Raw genomic sequence first — 23,094 nt, forward strand, 5'->3', positions numbered from 1 at the left:
GATCATATGATTTCATTTTCACAAATCTCATCAGTGTTAGTAAGTGGTTACATTTTTCGCTAAAATCTCATCAGATAATCTAAAACTTTAGTCCTAGAAAGGGTGTGTCTGTGCCTGCCCACATGTCCTCACCTTAGGTCAACCCTGAAGGTCACCAAAGACAGGTCCAGGTCTTCCTGCATATTCCTGTCTGAAGAAGTAAGCTTTTGAGTCTCCTCTGCAGCTAGGCCTGCATGAAGAGCTAGAGAGTCAATCTCTTAAGAACCACCCTCAATTCCCCTTTTCCTTGCCTAATGGTAGAACAGTTTTGAGTTGTCCTACATGCTCTCTCAGTGGTCCCCACCAGGAGTGAGCCCCAACTGCTTTCTGGATCACCTCCCAAATAAACTATTTGCATCCAAATTGTTGTCTTGAATCTGTTTTTTTTTTTTCTAATTGAATTTTTTGGGGGAGGACACCAAATTAGGATAGTGATTCAGAAATTACCTTCTCTATTTATATGAAATGGCTGGAAGAAGCAAAAAGTAGGTAAGTAGGTACCTAGGGCTAGATGAGGGAACAGGGATTAATCATAAATCACTATGAGAAGTCTTGTTGTCAGTGGTTGGGGGGGTGGGAGGTGGTAAAATTATTCTAAAACTGATATGACAGTGGAGCCATTCAATGAAGTTACTAAAGATCATTGAATTGTATACTTGAAATGGATGAATTTTATGATATATAAAATATATCTTAATAAAGTTGTTAAAAAGTTACCTGATTTTACATGGATAGATGGTAAGATCCTGAGAGTAAAAGTGTTCAAAGTTACACAGCAAATATATGTCAGGGAAGGGAAGAGCATTTTAGGCCATGTGATTATTCTGAGAAATAGCGTTCATCTTTATACTAATCATCTTGCTTTAACTCATTAAAAATTAAAGTACATGAAAAAAGTGAAAAAGCACCAGTTATATCAAGTATCAATACATTTATGACACTAATTAGTATAATTATCATTTATTTAGTGCTTACTTTATGCTAAATGATTTGCCTTTACTATTTCAATTTCACAATGGGCCATAAGGCCCTTTATTGTCCTCTTCTTGTACACAGGGAAATAGAGCATGAGAGAGGGTAAGTAAATTATAAAAGGTCACGTAACTCATATGAGGCTTAGTGGGAATTCATCCATGCTGGTCTGACACCAGAGCACATGCCTATAATTAAATTATATTGCTTTTGCTAGCAACTAGGATTTATAGCTCTTACCACTCCAGCATGACCAAAGAAAGAGGAAGCTCCATACCTCATTGTTGAGTTTATTTATTTGCTGTTTGGTCTCCTCTGCTTTAATGAAGAGAACAGCAGCTCCAATCTCTGGGTCTGAAAAGTGGAACACACACAAAATGAGTCCTTTAGTAATAAACCTCATATTTGAGAATTGGGGCAGTTGGAATGGGGAAGGAAGCTTAAGCTACTACCTTTAATCTTCCTGATGCCTGTGCACTGTAGGTTCTGTCTCCCTGGAAATGGACATGCTTCTAGTAATCCTCTGGATCATGCCTGATACACTCCTTGAAACTAGGAACGTATCATAGTGGGGACTGTGACCACACTGATTGGATGTGTTCACATCATATCTTCCTTTCCCCTGAACACAATCACCACCATGTTCCAAGATGGCACATTTTCTTTTTTGATCATTCTCTAAAAATATATCACAGTCAGTGCCTAAACCGTGGAAAAGGAATGTTCTTTTCCTCTTTTTCCCCCCAAATATTAATTCCCGTGCCCATGAGAGCATCCTCCCCCACTTATATTTCAGGTGCTTAACTTTACTATAGGTTTCCTATCTCCTCATGTGTTACTCTAAAAGATAGTATCTCCTATTTCCTGGTTCTCTTATCTGCACTTTTTCTTTACCTTACTCTTCCAAATACATTTATTTCTGTCAGCACCAAAAATTTGGATGAATTGCTGCTAGCTGGAGTGGAAAGGAATATATATATTATATATTACATATATAATTATATATATGTATATGTATACATATAAATTATATTTCATATATAATTTATTTATACTTATTATTTAAATATATTTATAGAAAATTATATGGTCATCCTAATATCTTAATTCTGGTAAATTATGGGTAGAAAATGTGTGGAAGAAAGAAGTCACTGAAAACAATCTGAAGTGGCAGAGTAATAGAAGCTCATTTTGCAAAGACTTTCAAAGTTAATCTATTAATTCAATGAATGACTAGAGAACATATATAATAGACCATGCCCCCTTTAGAAGAGAGAGCAATGAATAAAGAAAATGCAATTGACCCTCATGGAGCTTAAGTCTAGCTGGGAAAAGAGACATTTAAAAAGCAATTAGGCAATAGATTTGAATTTCACACTAAGGGCAATAGGAAGCTATTTAAGGGTTTAAAGCATAGGATCAGAATTATAAGAATAAACTTGTATTTTTAAAAAAGTTTACTCTGTATGGAGAGCAGAGTGAGGCCAGAGAAGAGACCTTGGTAGCAATGCAGGCAAGAGATGGATGTGGTAAGGAAAAGTATGGTGGCAGTAAGGACACAAAGTCTTAGAATGTAGGGCTTAGGAGGTAGAGCCAAGAAAATTTGGTGCTTGAGTGCATGAGTGTAGGAGTGAATGTTAGGAATACAAGAAGAGGAGGCTATAAGGAGGTGGTGGGACCAGAAATAGATGGATGGATGTGGTGAGGTTCTGTGCATCATTGCTAGGTCTAGGTTAGTCAATAAGGAAAACTTCCAATTGGGACCTACCATCAACTTTCATAGCAAATACATCGGTGTGACTGTAACTATGATTTCTGTGCCTCTTTCCCCAGAGTAATATCAGCACAGGTAAGTCAATCAAATGAATGAATCAGGATTGTATTCTGAGATCTGTACTCCTTCTATCCCTGTCTTCCTTCCATCTGCAATTCCCCCCACTTCCATCAGGGAAGCTTATAAGGACCTTTCCATTTCCCCAGAAGATGATGAGTGCCAGGAAGTAGGATTGTTGATTGACATGGAATACTGGTATTCTAAAAAAGAAGACACACACCCAGAACTATACATTCAAAAGTTTCTACTGGGCTTTGTTTTGTTCACGGAAGTATTCACTAATTATTAGTAGATCCTCACACAGGATCTCAGAGCTGAGTGGGAAGGGGATGACAGAGTTGGCAGGGGACTATTGGCCTTACATCTGGCAGTTTTCTGGTAAATTGTTTTGGTATCCTATGCTTGCTCATTATTCTCACTTTATTATAACTACAAGTGTGTCTTTAGAATTTACTTGTTATTTCTGGTCTTCATTATGTTGATAGATTTCTTTTTATGGGCAATGAACTCAAGAAGGCAAAGGAGAGAGGAGGCTGGTTAGGTTTTGGGGTACCCTTACATTAATTCACCATCACCAGAGGGTAGTGCTTCACATAGGTCTCCATCATTTCCAACCTTCTTACATCCTTTTGAAGTTGTTTAAGATCTGACAAAATGCACATACACAATCTCTAACCAATAGGTTGGTTAAAAATAACCAATGTTCCTATAGTGTACAACCAAAACAGCTTTTCCTCTGGATAATGCTTTTGTGGATTAGTCTGCATTTGTAGTAAGAAAACATGGTTACCCTTTAATCAATAGCAGAAACTTGAGTCTCCTGACATACCATTTACCTGGGCTGGTAAATGACAGAGCATCTAGCCTGGACAGAGAAACAATTTCAAATTATATCTTAATAACTTGGAGATGGCACAGACTCAAGTTTAATTGTTCAATGGCATTGGTAAAGTTTTATCATGTAGAAAATATTCAGAGAATGGGAAGGCAAAAAAGTGCCTATGCCAAACATTACAAGATAAAAAGAAATATCACCCTTTGTCAAAAGGCTAAATACAGAACTTACCTCCAAGAGGTGGGGAGACTCTGGGCTCCAGTCTGATGCGTTCAGAGCCAAAGTCAAAAGTCTGACTTTCCTCACTGTTATTTCCATCTTCAATTCCATCAACAATCCTATTTAAAATAAAGGACATTGGCTAGTTGTGCATTTATATTAATGGGTTACAGTATTTTGTTTTTAAAGATTTTGTTTATTTATTTTAGACAGAGAGGCAGAGCACCTGAGAGAGAGTGGGGGGCTGCCAGGCAGGGGAAGAGGGAGAGAGAACTCCAAGCCGACTTCCCACTGAGCATGTAGTCTAACTGGGGCTCCATCTCACCAACCTGAGATTATGCCCTGAGCTGAAACCAAGAGTTGGATACTTAACCGACTGAGCCACCCAGGCACCCTGAGTTCCAGTATTTCTAGAAGACTAAAATATTGTGTTAATTTCTAAATTCTACATACTCTAAAGCTGTACTATCCAATATGATAGCCATTAGCCTTATATGGCTATTGAGCACCTTAAATGTGGCTCATGCAAATGGAGATATGCTGTAAGCATAAAATACACATTGGATTTTGAAGGTTTGAGTAAAAAAATGCAAATGGTTTTATTAAAAAAATTTAATATTATTTACATTTGAAATTATATTATTTGGGGCATACTGAGTCAAATAAAAATAAAACATTATTAAATTAAATTTCACTTTATTTTGTTTTTTTGAGTTGTGTTTTGTTTGCTTTTAAAAATGTGGCTACTAGAAAATTTAAAATTACATATGTGGCTCATAATTTTAGTGTACATTGTATTCCAATGGAAATATAGAATTTAGAATCTTATTTATTTTCAGATTCAAAGCCTTAAACTACAGAATTCTTCTTATCTGAATTCGTGTTAAATCACCAATCTATCCAGAATTAAATGTTTTAATCTAGTGATTATAGCATCACATTAAATAACTTTGATGACACCTTTACTCTCAACTTGGACAATACTCTGAAGTAAGAGTTAAATAATTACATATAAATAACTATTAAGACTTTGCCTAGTCTTTCCTTGCTAAAAAATGTCTAAGCTACTCATTATTTTAAAAATATAAGTCCATTGTAGAAAATTTAAACATAAAAGTAAAAAAATTAGAAAACAAAAATCACCTGTAATCCATCACTACTGTTAGCATTTTGATGCAGATCCTCAAAGTCCTTTTATAAGTGTTAGGATCAATTGTACATAAACCTTTCTTTTCCAGCTCTGATATATTTCCCTTTAAGATTTATTGTCTTTCTTATTTAAAATGTAGGAAGGAGAAGAATAAGGCAATATTTTCAAATTACCATCCTCAACTGAATTCCTGAACCTTTAATGTCCACCTGCTTTTTTCACTGTTTTGCTAATTTTTAAAAATATTCTCTCTAAATGATAAATTGTGTTTTCTTCAAATGACTAGTTGAATATATTGACAAATATCACTTGCCTTTCAAGTAGAAAAACAGAATTCGAATCCAGATTTCCAAACTTAATCTCTGAGATTTTAGACAAAATAGTTCACTTCCTATATCTTCATAGTACAGATAACATGAATTATTTTACAGGACTCCTGAAATCCTGAGGAGACTAAAAGCAATAGTGAATTTCGAATTACCTAGCAGAGGACATGACATAGGAAGCAATCAGTATTTTTTTCTTGCTTTTATTTATTATTCACCAATGATGTGATTTTTCAGTATTGCTTGTATACACCATAAACTACTCCTTTCACATTATGTGAGTCAGGATTTTTCACCCTCTCAATTATCTTTAGTTAATACTAAAGTGAATTTTAAAAGTAAAAGTAGAGCCATGCCATGTTGCCTATGGAAGAGGCAAAAATAAAACCAAGCTTCAGTTATCCAAAATGATGAAGAAATCAATATTAAAAATGAACATCAACACTTCATTTTCTTTACGATTTTAACTTATTGTTCCATAATTTTTTGGTAAGTTCAAGTACTGAGGGAATAACATCAATGAGCCTTGTTCTTTTATTTTCTTTTAAATTTATAAATTATAGAATTACTGTGTAGAAATACAAACTTATAATAAGAGGTAGAGCTAAATGGATGAAGGACTTCTGAATATTTAATGGACCCTTTTCAGAATATGACTAAAACTAATTATTACATTGCACACTCTTCCACGTAGAGGCAAAAATTGCACACAAAATCCAGGAAAGTTGAAGAAGCCAGGCTAGGAACCTGTGTGGTTGAGAGGCCCAGAAGGCTGAATAATTTACTAACAAAGCACTAATTTGAACAAAAAGCAGCCCTTTCACCCAGGAAAGAATTGCACGATGTGATTCTTACCTTGGACTGAGGTCTGGGGGTCCAGCACTATTCAAAGCTGAAAGTTGCAATTTCAAGTTTCTCTCTTTCCTTTTACCATGGTTTGGTGGGTCGATTTCCTGTTTGTTTTTTGGGGAATGTGAACTGGAGACTCTGCTGGGTGAGTGAAATGGCACAGTGCCTGAAGCCAGCTGCTTCAAGCTTAAGCCTAGATAGCTTTTATTGCTTCCACCCTTTTTGCTGCGTGCAGAGGAGGCTCCCCTCGTGTAGATGGGAGAAAGGGAGGCTGTCTCCTCGTCCTCCCCTTCCTCCTCCTCCTCTTCATCTTCCACAATGGATGGGAGTCTTTTGTTGATGCTGCCATTTCCCTTGGGCTCTGACTAAACCAGTGGATAACATAGGTTAGTACATATCGCAAAGACCACTTGAGAGGTAGATCATTCATGCTGGTGGGCCCATCTAAGCAAAGTCAAATCCTTTAGAAACTTCTCAGTAAAACTTCAGACTTTGCAGATTTTGCTTTTATTTATTCAGGGGTTCAATGTATCCCCATTTCTGATATTCTCCAGGTTTACCCTTTCTGCTATCCTGGTGTTAGTCTGCTAACACCTCTCTTGGTCTTTTAAAAACTGTCTTGGTGCATTTTACCAGGCTTGCACCCAGATTTTAATCAGTCTGTCATTGGTAATAGTATATGAGGGCACGTTCTTAGGACATTTTAAATTTTACAGGAAGGTGTCAGCCCCCTTGTTCCTTTAAAGCCATAGGGTCTGGAGTAGAACTTTATGTGTCGATCAACCAGAAAAATATATTATCTTTGAGAAAAAAAAATCTTTCCTATTTTGGATCACAGAGATGGAGTAAGGTCAGCAGCAGCCACAGCTACTCTACTTCCTGCTATATTTATTGTCCAATGTCAATTGGCAGGAAATGGGGCAAACCATTTGGTCTACTCCCCTTGAGAACCTTGGGAAGGGAAGGAGAAGTCTTGCTAGACCCCATCTTAGACTCTTGACTGGAGTCATTCAATTTTTTAGACCAAGAAGAAGCAAGGGAGAGGATGTGTAAAGGCAATGGAGGTAATGATAGAGTGGCAGGGCAGAGAGGACAGCCAAGAGGAAGCTAGTGGCCCTTGGTGGGGTCACTATAAGAGTGGCTGTTTCTTGCTCTGCCTCAGACATGACTTCCCTGCTCCAAAAGGTCAACTCATTTTTTTGTATGCCTCATTCTCTTTTCAGGATATAACTGCTTCTACCTCCTCATCACTTTCTAAGAGAAATAAGACAACAAATAGAAAAGATTTAAGAGTGCTATTTAAATCTCATGAACTGTCATTGTTACTCCTTCGTCTTAATAAACAGTTGGTTTATTGGTATATTTGGATTTTCCTGTAACGTTCTAATGATAGATACTACAACAAAAAATGAACTTGAACCTGTGGTGACTTTACAGGCAATGGCCCATTCAGTGTAGGCCAAGCTAAGAACAATTAGTTTACTCATGTAGCTTTCTTGTATTTTAATCTTAATGGCTCAAAATTTCTTGAGGAAATGGCATTATTAGACTCATCTTTCCAACTAGATATGATTCTTTTAATTAACGTGAAGCCATTAGTTCTTTATTGGGATAGTCACATGGTTTGGCTTTTGTTTTTTCTTTTCACAGCAATTAAAAATTCTGTGCTTTTAACAAAAGTTGGACCGACATGGAATTTCAGGGGAACATTTGTTTCGTAGCACTGTAGAAGAAAAAAATTAGCTCACTCAGTTAAAGACACAACAGGGCAAAGTTATCAAAGAAATGAAAAACAATGAGTGAATTCTTTAATTGGACTTCTGTTTATATTTGCATTGGCAATTTAATCATTCCTTTGGTTCAAGGAGGCTCCTCTGACCCTAAAAGAATTCTCTGACTAATAATCCACAGTGTTTGTACTTCTACAAGTTTGTTTAAATTTCAAACTTCCATTTTATTATGGAGATTTGGCACTTTGGGCAAGTTGCTTAGATATTGACTCTTGTGATCAAGGCAGCCAGCAGTACTTTAACCAAGAATTAATTATTCTCCCTACCATTATTGCCGACAGATGCCACGTTTATTAGATTATTTAACACCCAGCCCACACGCAGCCTCTATGCAGGAGTACCAGTTGCTTTCTTCAGGCCATCTATACAGAAACGCTTGCTTCCCTTGTGTAGCTGGACTCATATATACACAGCCATAAAGTTCGACCACAGATTTCTTCCTTCTCTTTTGACCCACCCTTTATTTTCTCCTAACCAGTGCTTTTATGAGGGCAATGAGGTGTTTGTTCCCATAATCAAAACAATCTCTAATTTAGCTCATGACATTCTACGTGGATAGGCACTTCAAACTCACAGTTGACTAGATTCAGTCAAACCTGTCATGACTATAGGGGAAGTAGAAAAAGTTCAGTGGCTGAATGCATGGACTTTTGGTCACACAGTCCTAGAAGTCCTGAGACTTACTATCTATAACTTTGGTGAAGTAATATAGTTGCTTAAATCCTTGGTTTTCTCACCTATAAATTGGGAATAGTATGAGAAAATAGGTATTAGATAATGGAAGTTAAAACACATAGCAATGTGCATTGGAGGTACTTAATAGATGCTTGCCCTTGTGATGATGATCATGAAGTAAGTGGAAGCATTTGCCTCAGGGCAGGTGCTAAAGAGAGTGTTGGTTACTTTCTTTTTACGTAATCTACCCTTCTTTGCTAGTTAACATAACTCTTAGCAATGCACCCTGCCCACAGATCTCCTTTTTCCCAAAGATCTTCCTTTGCCAGTTCGTTTGGCCATGAGGCTAAGTTCAGGGGTGATACCATATAAATGGACAGGTTAAAAGGAACTTATAGGAAGACGTCTGGAAAGAAGAGCCTCTATCCTGTTCTTTCTTTCTTTCTTTCTTTCTTTCTTTCTTTCTTTCTTTCTTTCTTTCTTAATTTCTAATCTGGAATATTGATAAAATGGAGAGGTCTCCAGCAGCCATCTTGGACAATGAGATCTTTAAAAAGGAAGCCATGCATTGAGCATAATGAAGCCAAAAGAATAAAGCTCAGGACTCTATTGACACTGTTATTATCACCCACCTCTGGTCTTGTCCATGAGAGAGAAATAAACATCTTTTGCTTTGAAGCCCCCATTATTCTGGTGGTTATGATATTGTAAACAAATTTAAGCCTAAATTATACAGAATAATTTTTCTTTTGAAGCTAAAGATGTTGTGTTCTTAGAAGGGATATTCATTTTCAGAGTCCAATGACGGGGTGAGGAATTCAAATTGGAAAATCCCCCCAAAAAAAGCTAAATTTCTTGTTATAAGAAAGAGAACATAGGAACAGTCTAGGGGGAAAGGGATATAGAATGAGGAAAGTCTCCAGGTTGAGAAGAGTTGAAACATAATAACTGTTTTGCTAGCTCCTGAGGAGGGTAATTTGTAGACATGAGGAAGGAAAGATAACTAGTGCCAGAGAGAAACTCGGTTGAATGCACTGAGAGGTTTTAAGGGCTTTTAAGAAATTTCTCAACAGTATTAAAAGTAAGCCCTGTTTGTGCCTCCACAGTCCCAACTATCTCCAGTAAATCATCAATGTCTTTGATATGTGTTACATAATTGGATACGTACGTGTGTCTGTGTATGAAAGGTGTTGGGTTCTGCTGCCAGTAGAGTACTGAGTAAGAAAAGGAGCTTTTTATAGGGTTCCTGTCACAGGATTATTGGTATTAAAAGTCTAGGTAATAAATCTGATAAGTTACTGTTTCTTAGAAAAGTTTTCTGTGAAATTGGAGGATTCCTAAAAGTTGGGACTGCCTTAAGGGTTCAGGTGAAACCACTTCCAGAATATCTCTGAACTATTTTTTTTTTATATCATGGAGAATCATGTTGCACCATCAATTGGAAACTTACAAGAAAACATTTGGCTACTAATCTTAAACATAATAAATGTACTTTCAAGATCAATATCTCAGGACTTTACTACTTTTGGAAGGTTCTGGTGACAACTACTTTTCAACAACAATATAACCCTTAGAGAGAGGAGTTTCAATACGTCTCTGTTTTAAACTCCAGAAAGTCCGTCAATACATTTCACTGGAAAATATATCAGGGAAAGTAGAAAATAGGTACATAAAATTCCTGAAATAGAAGGCAGATTTATTGGAAATCCTACAGATTTTAGATAAGTGTTCTGCTTTTTGGCAAAAGGCATACCTGTGAGACTGTAGATTTATTCGATAATCTTGATATCACCTGAAAGAACAAACAAACAAATAGAAGTTGTAACGATCATTTAAACCTCCCCAGGTGGTTTGGGACTGGGTGAACCACAGGAAGTCGGGGAAAGAGAGTGTGAGGGATGATTGATCCACCTGGGTAGGCAAGAAGGAAAAAAAATGCCCCCTAAAAGACGCAGAAAAAGCCTCCTTCACCCCAGCCTCTAGCAGCTCTACTGACCAGTGTGTGAACTAAGAAAAGGGAGCAGCAAACAATGTCACACCTAGGAAATAATGATTGAAATAGTGGATGTACTGGCTATCTTTTCCAACTTGATGTCTTATTTGCCCCCTTTTTGTTTTCCATCTCCCTTTTCCTCTTTCCTGCCTTCTGCTAAATTCTTGAGTCTTCTATGATTTTTCTCTCTGGTTCTGTGAAAACAGAAACCCATGGAATATTTTCTTATTTAATCTAAACTCTTTCCATTTATCCACCTCCTCTTGTTTGAATACAGGTGCGAGTGACACCTCCTTTCCATCTCACTTGTTTTCCTCACCATGATGTTCCTGGTGAACTACAATTAAGTTCACTGCGGATCCTGATCTCCTAGTTGACTGTATTTAAGATCCCATTGATTATGAAAAGAAAAAAATGCTGCCAATCAAATGGTGACATGCCATCAATTATAAGATAGACCCCAATTTCAGAGATGCTGAAAGGTGGTGACAAACAAATGTGTATTGTTGAATCACTTAAGCTGGGTTTCAGAATACATCTTATAGAAAATCAAACTACACTATTGTGGAGGAGTCCATTCCAAAACATGCAGCTTTCCACGATGGACAAAGAAGCTCTAAAACTTATGATCTATTCTGGAAATATGCTTCAGGTCTCATCCACTTTGATTTTTGCTCAAATACACTTCTTTCATTTTAAAGTGATAATAGATGCTATAAATTAGCATAACTTTATTCACATAAAAAAACCTTTTACACTCAGAAATGATCTGCCTAGTAAGTGAGACATAGTTGGTAATTCTGTTAACTCTCACTGTTGTTTTTTTTTTTTTTTCTAGATGATTAGGGAAATAAATGTGTTATTATTTACACAAATGCTGGCATCATTATTGCTGTGCAAATATGTTTCATCAATGTTTAATTTTATCAAAGAAGTCAACCCATTCTACATCTGCTTAGTTGCCTAAATATGCATTAATCAAAGGCATTGTAGACATAAGTTTTGTAATAATTCCCTAAATGGTGACAAATAAAACAGCTGAATAATTGAAAATGTGAAAACCAAAATTACAGTGCTGTTGCTACTGTGGTAGACACAAAAATGTGTTTTAAAAAGCCTGTCAGTTACATACAGGCTGGATGGGAGAATGAATACACCTGTGGGATTCAGGAGGCATGAACAGCTCCAGGTCAGAGGCACCCTCTGAGGTGTAGGGAAAAGGAAATGGCCTTAGAGTCTTCTGATTTAGATGTGAATCCTAGCTCCCTGGTTTACATGCTAGTAACAAGACTTCTGTCAAATTGCTGAATCCAGAGTTTGTTCTCTATCAGTGCTTCTCAACTTATATGTGCACACAAGTCACCTGGGGATTTCATTACAAAATGCAGGTTCTGGTTCAGGAGGTCCGGGGTGGAGCTTGAGATTCTGTGTTTCTAACGAGTTCCCGGGCAATACTGATGCTGCCCACCCACGGGCATACTTTGATCTCATAACCAACATCACTGCTATTATCATTCTGTCACCTACTAATTTACTAAGTGTTCACTATGTGACAAAAACCCTGAAAAATGCTCCCAGGCATTATGTCCACTAATTTTCATTGCAAATCTATGAGGTAAGAAGTATACATTATATAACCAACACTATTGTGGTAGGCTCTCTGAGTAAGTCATTTCATTTGCATATGGCATTAATCACACGTATTTAAAAAGTGTACTATGATACATTCATTCTATTGACTAACACTTCATGCTGACCCAGATTCTGCCAATTGCAGAGAATATTAGCTTCATGGAATCCCAGTATTTTAAAGCTAGAAGTCACCCTACAGAGTGTCTGTTACAATGGTTTGTAACCCGACAGACAGTAGAATGTTTGAGAAGCATTCCTAAGTAAATCAGATTCCAGAGCACCAACTCCACAGAGGGTCTCTTTCAGTTGGTGGTGGGTATGGGCAGGGTCTTTGGGTCAAGGTTGAAACCAGAGTTAGTCCAACTGCCTACCTAGACATTGGAAACTGCTACCCAGGAAGATGAGGGGACTTGCCCAATTTATGCATCAGGTTACAGTCCTGGCAAAACCCTACCAGACACCAGATGCCCTGACTCCCAGTGCACCTTGCACAGAATCAAAAGTTGTCTCAGGTTCCCTCTTCAGCAGGTAATGCTGTTACTTGAGCTGAAAGGCTAAGTGCCTGACATATTGTTGAATTGGATTTAGCAGAAGGTTTGATGACTGCCACAAAGTAGGCCCCCAAATCTCATGATATTAAGTTACCCAAGCACCTTATTAGGCTTTTCTGAGTTCCAGACCTCTCTGGAAATACAATACTTTGTAGGCATTCTATCCCCAGTGGGAAAAATGCACAATACAACTTTTGAATAGATGTTTATAGGTCTCATTTTTAAAAAAAGATTTTTTATTATTCATTCATAGAGACACAGCTAGAGAGAGAGAGAGGCAGAGACACAGACACAGGCAGAGGGAGAAGCAGGCACCATGCAGGGAGCCTGATGTGGGACTCGATCCGGATCTCCAGGATCACGCCCTGGGCTGCAGGCAGCGCTAAACCGCTGCGCCACCGGGGCTGCCCAGGTCTCATTTTTTTTTTTTTTTTTTTTGTTCCAGTAACTGGAAAACTCAAAGGTTTTGAACATTTTGAGGAAGATAGTGTTAAGTAATTTGAGTCCTTCCCACATGAACTTTTGAACCTTATAGATAACAGAGCTGCTGGTAGTCTCTAATGGGGATGATTTAAAAAAAGACTGAAGTAATATGGGTTGGGATGATAGAATGTTCTAAATCAACATAAAACAAGGAATGAAGATCATTGCAATAAAGTCTAGAGAGAAATAAAGAAGGCTGAGGGTCAGCCCACTTGGAAATGCACTTTCAGTTTGCCAGGACAGAAGAAGCCAAGTGAGGGCAAGAAGGACTGGGGACATGTCTCAGTACAAGGTCATCATGAATGAGGTAAGGCTTTATAACCCTTTGGGCTAGGAAAGAAACACATTCTCAGCTATGCAGAGTTGGTTTTAAAAGATTGTCTTCTTCTTTTATTTCCCTGGTCCCTAACCACTTAACTTACTCTATCACTCTGTTAAATCCTGTGGAACCAAGAGGGAGGTTACAATGAAAAAAACGGCTCACTGGCATAGAGAACCAGAAGAAGGCAAATGGTCTCTTCTTACTCAGACACCCTGCTACAAAAAAGCAAAACAAATTCACAATCTTCTTTAAAAAACAAAAAACTGTGCTGGGAAGGCCTCAAAATTCTACTATTGGGCTTGAACTGCAAACAGATATTAATGGTAATTTTAGATGTGAGAAATGCCATTGTATTCCTTAATGTTGTCTATTTTACTGAATGAAGACATTCTTTTTTTATTTTATTTTATCTATTTATTTATTTTTTTAAAATAAATTTATTTTTTATTGGTGTTCAATTTACCAACATACAGAATAACACCCAGTGCTCATCCCGTCAAGTGCCCCCCTCAGTGCCCGTCACCCATTCACCCCCACCCCCCGCCCTCCTCCCCTTCCACCACCCCTAATTCGTTTCCCAGAGTTAGGAGTCTTTATGTTCTGTCTCCCTTTCTGATAAATAATAGTGAAAGGGAATATAAGGGAAGAGAGAAGAAATGTGTGGGAATGAAGACATTCTATAAGAGCTTTCAAAGGCTCATACCTACCTGAATTTGGTCATCCAACTTATTTTTTCCTTAAGTTCTTAAACTCCCTAATAGTAACTTTTCCTGCCAATAGGATTTTCTTTTAGCTGGGATGGAAGCTCTTTGCTTTGTTTTATCTGTTTCTGCCCACTGATTAAAGTGTCTCTGAATTCTGACACATGGTGCTGTGACAATAAGATTTGGCGCCCAGCATTTCATGGGAAGCTAATGCCCTACCCTTAGAAGCTGAATGGTTTTTCGGTAGTAGTGAGGCATTGTCAATAAGCTTTCCTTACTCTCAAGATCTTTTCAGGAGGCTGAACCATCAAAGTTGAGTACTATGAGGTAGGAATGTAGCAAATGGGAATAGAACCCACCACAGAGGCCTAGGAATCCTAAACTATAACCCAGTGGACCATTGGCCCAAGGAAGGTATTTCCATGGCTTACTTGGTTTGTAGGTCAGAATTATAAGTCCCTGTGTGAGTCTGCAACTCTGGAATCTCCTAAGACACTAAAGTGCTCTGGTAAGAATGTTATCTACAGCTGATTGCTCAATTGGGAAATGAGATGCAAATTACAAGGCTCTTCTTTTCGAGTGATTCATGATATCCTCCGCTTTGTTAATAATGCCACATTGATTAAGTCACAAAAGCAGATTGAAGGAACATGTGTCCTCATTCAGAAAAAGGAATCATCACATATTTTATCTTGTTCTCTGAACAGCAACATTACCGATATTGGTGGCTATTTGGGTAAATAAGAGTATGAATGAAGGATACTCAGTAACTCACATAGTTAAAATGCCCATTCTTACAAAACCTAAATGATTGTCATATGATACCAGCAAGCAGCAAATCAGGAGGTCTCATTTTTATTTCTGATCTGCTTCTTTCTCTTGTAGACTTAAGTGGAGGAACCTCTTGGTGAATGCCACCAGTGGCAGGTAGAAGACAGAGGAATTGGAAAGCTCTGGAGAAAGAATAGGCTTTGAATAAGGGGGCATTCATAGAAGTTCACTACCATCTACTCTCAAGAAGACATTTTTGAAGTTGGTCTGAAACCCTAAGTGGGCAATACAGTAGCCAACATATTTCCTTTGCTTGTTGTATAACTTAGAAATGAGATTTTAATTAAAAAACTGATGATTTTGAACTTTTCTAATTTCACCCTGAGCCTGAGGTCAAGACAAACTATTAAGACTGAGAAGAGAATTCTTTTCCTCTAAGTAAATATCATCACTTCTGATGAAGAAAGCACATGTCAAGTAACTGACACTTGAATTTAGAGTTTATTTTCTAGTTCTGGAGAGCTTAACTACTGAGCCTATAGTGCAGGATATGCCACACAAACTCTTCATTGCTGTGTATTACGATAAAAGGTCTGTGTGTCCGGGAATAGGGTGGATAGGACCCATTTAGGAGAAAGTATGGCATAGTGGTGAAGCGGCAAGATTTTCCTAGTTTTTTCACTTAATAGCTATGTGACCACAGGAAACATATTAATTGGGATAAAATAGGTAATGCTGAGGTAACAAATAATTCGGTAAATTTTAATGGTTTAATCCAAAAGAATTTTATTCCTCATTCTTCCTCTAAAAAGTGATGATGGGGTGCCTAGGTGGCACAGTTGGTTGGACCTCTGATGATTGGTTTCAGCTCAGGCCCTGATCTCAGGGTCATGAGATTAAGCCCCATGTTGGGCTCTGCACTCAGTTTGGAGTCTGCTTAAGATTTTCTCTGCTCCCCTCAAATAAATAAGTAAATCTTTTTTTAAAAAAATGGTGATAGTATTTATTTATTTATTTTTAAAGATTTTATTTATTTACACATGAGAGACACACACACAGAGAGAGAGAGAGAGAGAGAGAGAGAGAGGCAGAGACATAGGCAGAGGGAGAAGCAGACTCCATGCAGGGAGCCTAATGCGGGACTCGATCTTAAGATTCCAGGATCATGCCCTAAGCGAAGGCAGACTGCTGAGCCACCCAGCCGTCCCGGTGATAGTATTTAAAGTTGTTTTGAGGATTAAATGAGATACATAAATGTAAACTGAATAAATCTTGGAGACCCAATTGGCACACATTGGACATTAAGAAAAATGTATAGTAACCAAAAGTACAGTTGACCCTTGCACAGCACTGGGAGTTATAGGGGTGCCGCCTACTCTCTTCCCTGTGGAAAGTCATTTAGAACTTTTGACTCCCCACAAATTAACTACTAATAGCCTACTATTGACCAGAAACCCTATAAACAGTTGAATAACACATATTTTATATGTTACAGAGTAACTGTGTACAGTTACAGTATACTATATTCTTACAATAAAGTAAGCCAAAGAAAAGAAAATGTTATTAAGAAAATCATGAGAAAAAAGAAAATCATGAGAAAATACATGGAGACCCCCGGATTCCAACCTGAGCCAAAGGCAGACGCTAAACCGCTGAGCCACCCAGGTGCCCTGAGTCAATTGTAATTTTAAAAATAATTCTTTTTGTGTGTTTTCAAGAACCTTAAAGGTTATATATTGATAAACCTTTGATAAACCTATTGATAAGTCTCCAGTGAGACTTTCTAAAATTACCCCCTCCCTGTCTACTCCATTAGCAATAGCAAAGGTGCTTTTTCTCAGTTCTCTTCCTGAAACTGGGATCTTTCTGTTCACATTTCCCTCCTTGCTTCCCCTCCGGCCGTCATGCCCAATGTTCCTGCCGGAGCTGACCACTAGGTGGTGCCATGCCTTCCAGCCCTCTCGTTTCTCTAGGGAGAAAAAGCATCTGGAGCCTGCCAAGCAGTGTGTTTTACCACTTCAACTTTATGATACATAAGGAATTCTCACATGAGACTTATGGTGAAAAAAGTCCTCATATAGTCGCATTTGTTTAGCACCTGGTCCAGTGTCTGGCATAAAAAGTGATTAATTTCTGTTAATAAATGTTACATTATTATTGATATATGGGTTATAAAGAAAAGTTTCCTTTGAATTGGATTAATGGGATATAGGGCATTTTTAGCTATGGATATCCAAGCATTCACACAGATAGGTTTGTCCAACCGAAACTAATATATATGTAGGACTTCTTAATAAAGAGGTCATAAATTTGTTAAACATGAGTCTTCCCCACATTTGCTCTCCTAGCGAGGGCTGTCATCCCATGCCATAAAACTCTTCTTTGTACAACACTTTACATAAAGTAATGACTCGGATGGGTGCCTGGGTCAGTTAGTTAAGCGTCTGCCTTTGGCTCAGGTCCTGATCCCAGGGTCCTGCGATCGAGTCCCACCTCAGGCTCCTTGCCCAGCACGGAGTCTGTTTCTCCCTCTTTCTCTGGCCCTCCCCCTGCTCCTGCTCTCTCTGAAGCTCTGTGTCAAATAATAAAATCTTTTTTAAAAAATGTCATGACTTGGTATTCTATTCTTTTCTCTCTCAACCCTTTTATCTGCTTCACTTAAATAAGGTACTTTCAAATGTCCATATAGTCAAGACATGGATAATGTATGCAAATTAACTCAAGCACAATTTTAACTTCCTATCTCTAAATTCAAATGTATGAATTACAAGGCTTTTGAATTAAAAGAAAACCCAACAAGTCTCTTAATACTTACTTAAGAACTTATAAAATGCAGGATGATTTTGAGGGAGTCAGAGTTACTTATAAATATGTGCTTAATATCATTCTAGAAAGCCAAAGGAGGAAAATATGCACCATTATGTGAAAAAACTAGAAATTTCTCCACGGTGACATGGAGTTTTAAAGACTTCAGGCTTCAGGAGCTATGTACCAACTCCCTGATTTGGGAGTTCAGCAGTTAATCAGAGCTAAAAGAATTTGCAGTTTAAACTCATTATATTGAGCTGAGATTCCATGCCCCCCCAATGACCTGCTTCTGATTAGGGTACAATGGCTCCTTGGTTAGCTTGTAAAATCAGCTACTATGTAATTGTAAGGAAACACAATAGCTGGTTTCATAAGAGTTTCAGGATACAAGCTGAGTACTTTGGTTCCAAACCAGGTTGGTGAAGGAAAATGCTCAATCTGGTATGAGAAGTTTTCACATCATAACTCCCAACGGTACTTTTTTTTTTTTTTTTTCCCCAATGGTACTTCTAAAGCTAATGTGAAATGGCTAATTTGCTGCCAAGGAAGCTGACTGTCAATAATATACTGTAACAAAAAAGGTGAACTGCCCTATATGTTGAAAAGTGTTTGTATCAGCAAACCGAAAAGAGCTACTTTGCTTATTTAAACCACAGTGCCTTGGTTAAGCTCAGTTAGCCAGAGAAAATAAGAGGCCTATATAGGACCATGGTAGAGGGGTCATAGAAGGTCAGGCTTCTACATGACCAAATGCACATCTTTGTTTTGTTTTTTTTTTCTCTAAGATTTATTGATTTATTTTAGAGAGAGGATGAGCCAGGAAGGGCAGAGGGAGAGGGAAAGAGAGAATCTCAAGCAGACTCTACTCTGAGCACAGAGCTTGACTCAGGGCTCAATCCCATAACCCAGAGATCATGACCTGAGCTGAAATCAAGAATCAGACCCTTAACTGACTGTGCCACCGAGGCACCCCCAAATGCATACCCTTTTTAATTAAAGCAGTCTGAAACTTCAGCATGAAGAATATTGTGTTTCAGAGCATTTACACTTTTGCCAAATACTCAACAATTTCTAGGTGAGGAAGAAAGTCTCACAGTTAGTAGATGGAGGCCGAGCTTCTTAGGTTACAGTTTTGTTGTACTCAAACATGATGCATGGAACACTATAAGGTGTTTCTAGAATGTTATATAATATATAATATGTTACATATTATATATAACAATATAGTTATATATTGACTGAAAACAAGTCCTTGTGAGAATTCACAAGAGGAGTACAAAGCACTGAAATTCAGAAAGAAACGTGTCTGAGTTGGCATTTTTGTTCCCCCATAACAATTGTCATAGATCAAATCTGCCTGATATATCTTGTTTCCTTTTCTGGTCTCTCCTAATAACATCCTCACCCAAAGTCTGTGAAGGGAGTCATTCCCCAGTAATTTATATGGTGGTATGTCTTTATTTCTTTTATTATGTAAATTTGTATTTTGAGCCTCAGCTTTTATCCCAGGATAGAATTTTCCTTAACCTTTCAAAATATACAGTGAGGGATTTAGGGGAGAGGTTTATGGGGAGAGGTGAGGTCATGACCTCTTTCTTGAAATTATTCTATGTGGACAAGATTTTAGCATTATCATGGAACAGCCTAGTCACAGAGTGGCCATTTCCAAATTTGGACAAAAATCACAGCAGTTATCTACTGTGGAATTCCTCTTCATGAAAATGTGAACAGTGAATAAAGTATATCCACTTAGAATGGTCATACCTTCTTAGAGTGGGGCATTCTACTTACAAGCTAAGTGAGTTACTTATAGGTTCACACAAAGACAACATTTTTCTAGTTACACACATGAAATCTATACATTTAATTCTCTTCAGAACAAACTTTTCTCTCCAGGTTTTAAGGTGATTACTTCCATGATTGCAAAACATGCACCAGTGACTTTACTTTTCACAAGTATACACAAGTTTGTGCAAAGGAATTCTGGCCCTTCAAGTTTCCAATCTCGTGGATCAGGCTGTGCTTGTGAAGTTGTGTCTTTGGGGATTGTGAGAAACTGGCATATTGGATTCTTTGAAGGAACAATTCTGGCCTTGGGTTGGGTTGTGAAGGCATACTACTTTTAGGTAAGATAGATGCTTCCAAAATTAGTCATTTGGAGTTCCACAGTGGGAGTCATGTTTTTCTTATTAATTTCCATTAGATCTTCAGGAGGTGTAATTTCTATTTGGCACTGGCTCTACATCATTGACTTTAAGCCTCTCCTCCTCTCTTCCTTTTTTGTTAATTCATTCAGAATTTTTAAATAAACACTTACTTGGAGAAGCACCATTAAAGTGATTCTGTGGCAAATTATTTAGAAGCTCTAAAGAAATATTTTAAGGTATGAATATCCTCCTATTTATTAATGAATTTGGCAGAAATATATTCTTATAGGCTATACTCTTATAAAATGGTGGCACGCTCATCTGTCCGGCAAGCTGCATTCATCTGCCACTCCTCATATTTTCCTCAAAATACTAAATGATATCATATGTGCTCACTCTGCGTTTCCTAAAGAACACATTCTCATTTAAAGGCAAAATAAAAACACAATAGTAAAATAAAACACATGCAGAGAGCAAAACAAATAATTTAATTTGGCTGCACACATTTTTCAATGTTTAAACATTTTCTTAAGCTGGAGTAAAAAAAAAAAAACAATAGAAAGGTAATACAAGAAGGACCTATGACTCAGACTGGTTAATTGTTCACTAACTGGCTAACTATTCACCTGGATGGATGCATCCTGTTGGACATGCAGCTTGATGAGATTTCCTAGACTGTGTGTACTTAGGCTGAATCACATGACTCCTTCTGGCTGATGGAATGTGAGCAGAAGAGATCTGTGCCATTTCTGGGTCTGGCCCCTAAATAATACAAGGGCAGCCTCCAATCTCTCTCTCTTAACTGGTTGGTTGGCTGGATACGAAGTGTCCTGTGAGGGACTCTGAGTTCCAGGTGACCCTGAGGGCTAGGGGCCACCAAATAGAGGAAGCCTGGATTCCTATGTCATCAAGTGAGAAACTGCCATCTGTCCATGGAATATGAATGAACTTTACTGCATAAATCGTGTATTCTACTTATTATATTAAGTTACCAGGACTTGGGGTTGTTTGTTGCAGCATTTAGCTTGACTCAACCGACAGTTTCTTAGTGACCATTTAGGCCAGAGATGAGGAACTGGAGGCCTACAGAAAGAAAACAACTTTCTCCAAGTTGTATGTATTGAGTGTAATGCCTATATTCATTTTCTTTTTGACAGAATCCTCTTTTGGTTTTTCATTCTTTTCCCCATATACAATGCTAACATTTTGTCCTATCAAGATGAAAGTGTGACTAATAAAAGAAAAAAACGTAAACTACAACCTGGAATACAAATACGCTTCGTTAGCCCTAGTCAGACGTGGGACTGTTTATGAATCCTGGCAAAATGCAGTGACACAGATCGGTGACCATATGCTCTGCTTTTAAAGAACTTAATCTTCTGGGTGGAACACATAAGTGGGATTACCACATCACTAAAAGCTTAGCGTCTTGCAGATGTTCATCTCAGAATTTTTCCTTAATCATTTTCCTCAATGGCGTGGAAACCAAATCCTTTAAATCCCAATTCATTTCACAGAACTGTATCTCCATGAATCCCTCTGCCCTTATAGAGTTGTCATTAGTACTGCATGCTGGCCTGCCAATTCATAATCTTGAGGTACTTCAATTTCCCCCCTAACTTGGCATCTTGTTTGCTTCCGGTTTCTGACTACTTGGCTACTGTTCCCTTCAGTTAAAGCCACCACTCTTTTGGCATCCCAGGATGCTAGGTTTAAATGGTGAGCAAATAGATGCCTTCAATCTGATGAACCAAAGGCCTCCAGATCTGCCTGCCGAGCACAGTCTGCGCTGTAGTGTAAGCAGACTGTCTCTACCATATGTCATCGTCTCTGCTGTCTACACCCTTTTGGGGAACTTCACGGGAAAAGCACTATTAGAGATGTTTATCCTGGGATTTTGTAATTTGTTTTTAATTTTAATTTAATTTCTACCAACTTAGCTCATTTAGAACAGTTTTAATTATACCACCCACAGACTCTGTTGTTGTATCAATTTGGGTTTGGGATTAAAGGGCTAACTGAAGAGATGTTGTACATGCCCAAGGATGACCTGTGAAATATTATTAGACTAGCTGAGTGCAAACAGTGAAATATATACTATAGTAAAACATTCAGGATTATTCTAACAAGACCCAAGAAATCCAATTCTTGAATTAAAAAAACAAAATTATGTTTTCAAAAAATCCTAACATACAGAGGTAAAGTATTTGCAGATTGAGTGACAAATGTTAAAAATATTGTTTCTTTTATCTGTATTCTTTTTGTTATTGTTGTTAGGGGGAGAGAGAGTGAGTGAGAGAGATGGGGGGAGGGGCAGAGGCAGAGGGAGAGGGAGAGGGAGAGAGAGAAGTCCAAGCAGGCTCCATGCCCAGCACAGAGCCCAATGTGGGGTTCAATCTCATGATGGTGAGATCATGACCCGAGCTGAAATCAAGAGTTGGATGGTGAGATCATGACTTGAGCCAAAATCAAGATTTGAATGCTCAACCGACTGAGCCACCCTGGCACCCTCTTCACCTATATTCTAATCCTCCTCCATAACTGTATACACACACACACACACACACACACACACACACATAAAGGAAGTGCTGAGAACATTTTATTTCAATTGATAAGAAGGCCTCCAACTTCTTACAAGGATGAAATTGAATCTGAAAAGAATTGAAATACTATTTTGTACATCTGAAATGATCATGATTTACTTGTAAAAATGGAATGAAGGAAGGATGAAGAACCATTACATGCATAGAAGATTGAAAAGCATGTACTTGAGTGGGAAGGTGTTCTCTGAGTGCCAGTTGGTGACCAAAGGGTTATTAATAGGTGGATGGATTTATGAGCAAATGAAAGCACAAATACTAAGGGAAAGGACAAGTCAGACGGCCAAGCTACAATAGTTCTGCCGTCTTACTCATCCTCTTGTTAATGAGATGTCTTTCCTGAAATATTTAGGCACAGTAGGTTTTTGATGAGACAGGACGAGTAATAGCA

At 37.9% G+C, this 23,094-nt stretch overlaps 1 protein-coding gene across 1 annotated transcript in view; it reads right to left on the reverse strand.

Annotated features, from left to right (window-relative positions):
- KCNH8 (potassium voltage-gated channel subfamily H member 8) overlaps positions 1-23,094 on the reverse strand; it is a 367,241-nt gene that overhangs the window by 20,448 nt on the left and 323,699 nt on the right. Inside the window, exons 12-15 of the mRNA XM_055321520.1 lie at positions 10,443-10,481; positions 6,231-6,589; positions 3,912-4,018; positions 1,289-1,365 (exon numbers count right to left, since the gene is read on the reverse strand). Coding sequence (XP_055177495.1) covers positions 1,289-1,365; positions 3,912-4,018; positions 6,231-6,589; positions 10,443-10,481 — 582 coding nt within the window. The remainder of the gene's footprint in view (positions 1-1,288; positions 1,366-3,911; positions 4,019-6,230; positions 6,590-10,442; positions 10,482-23,094) is intronic.

This window comes from Nyctereutes procyonoides, unplaced genomic scaffold (assembly GCF_905146905.1).
Source record: "Nyctereutes procyonoides isolate TBG_1078 unplaced genomic scaffold, NYPRO_anot_genome, whole genome shotgun sequence".
NCBI lineage: Eukaryota > Metazoa > Chordata > Mammalia > Carnivora > Canidae > Nyctereutes > Nyctereutes procyonoides.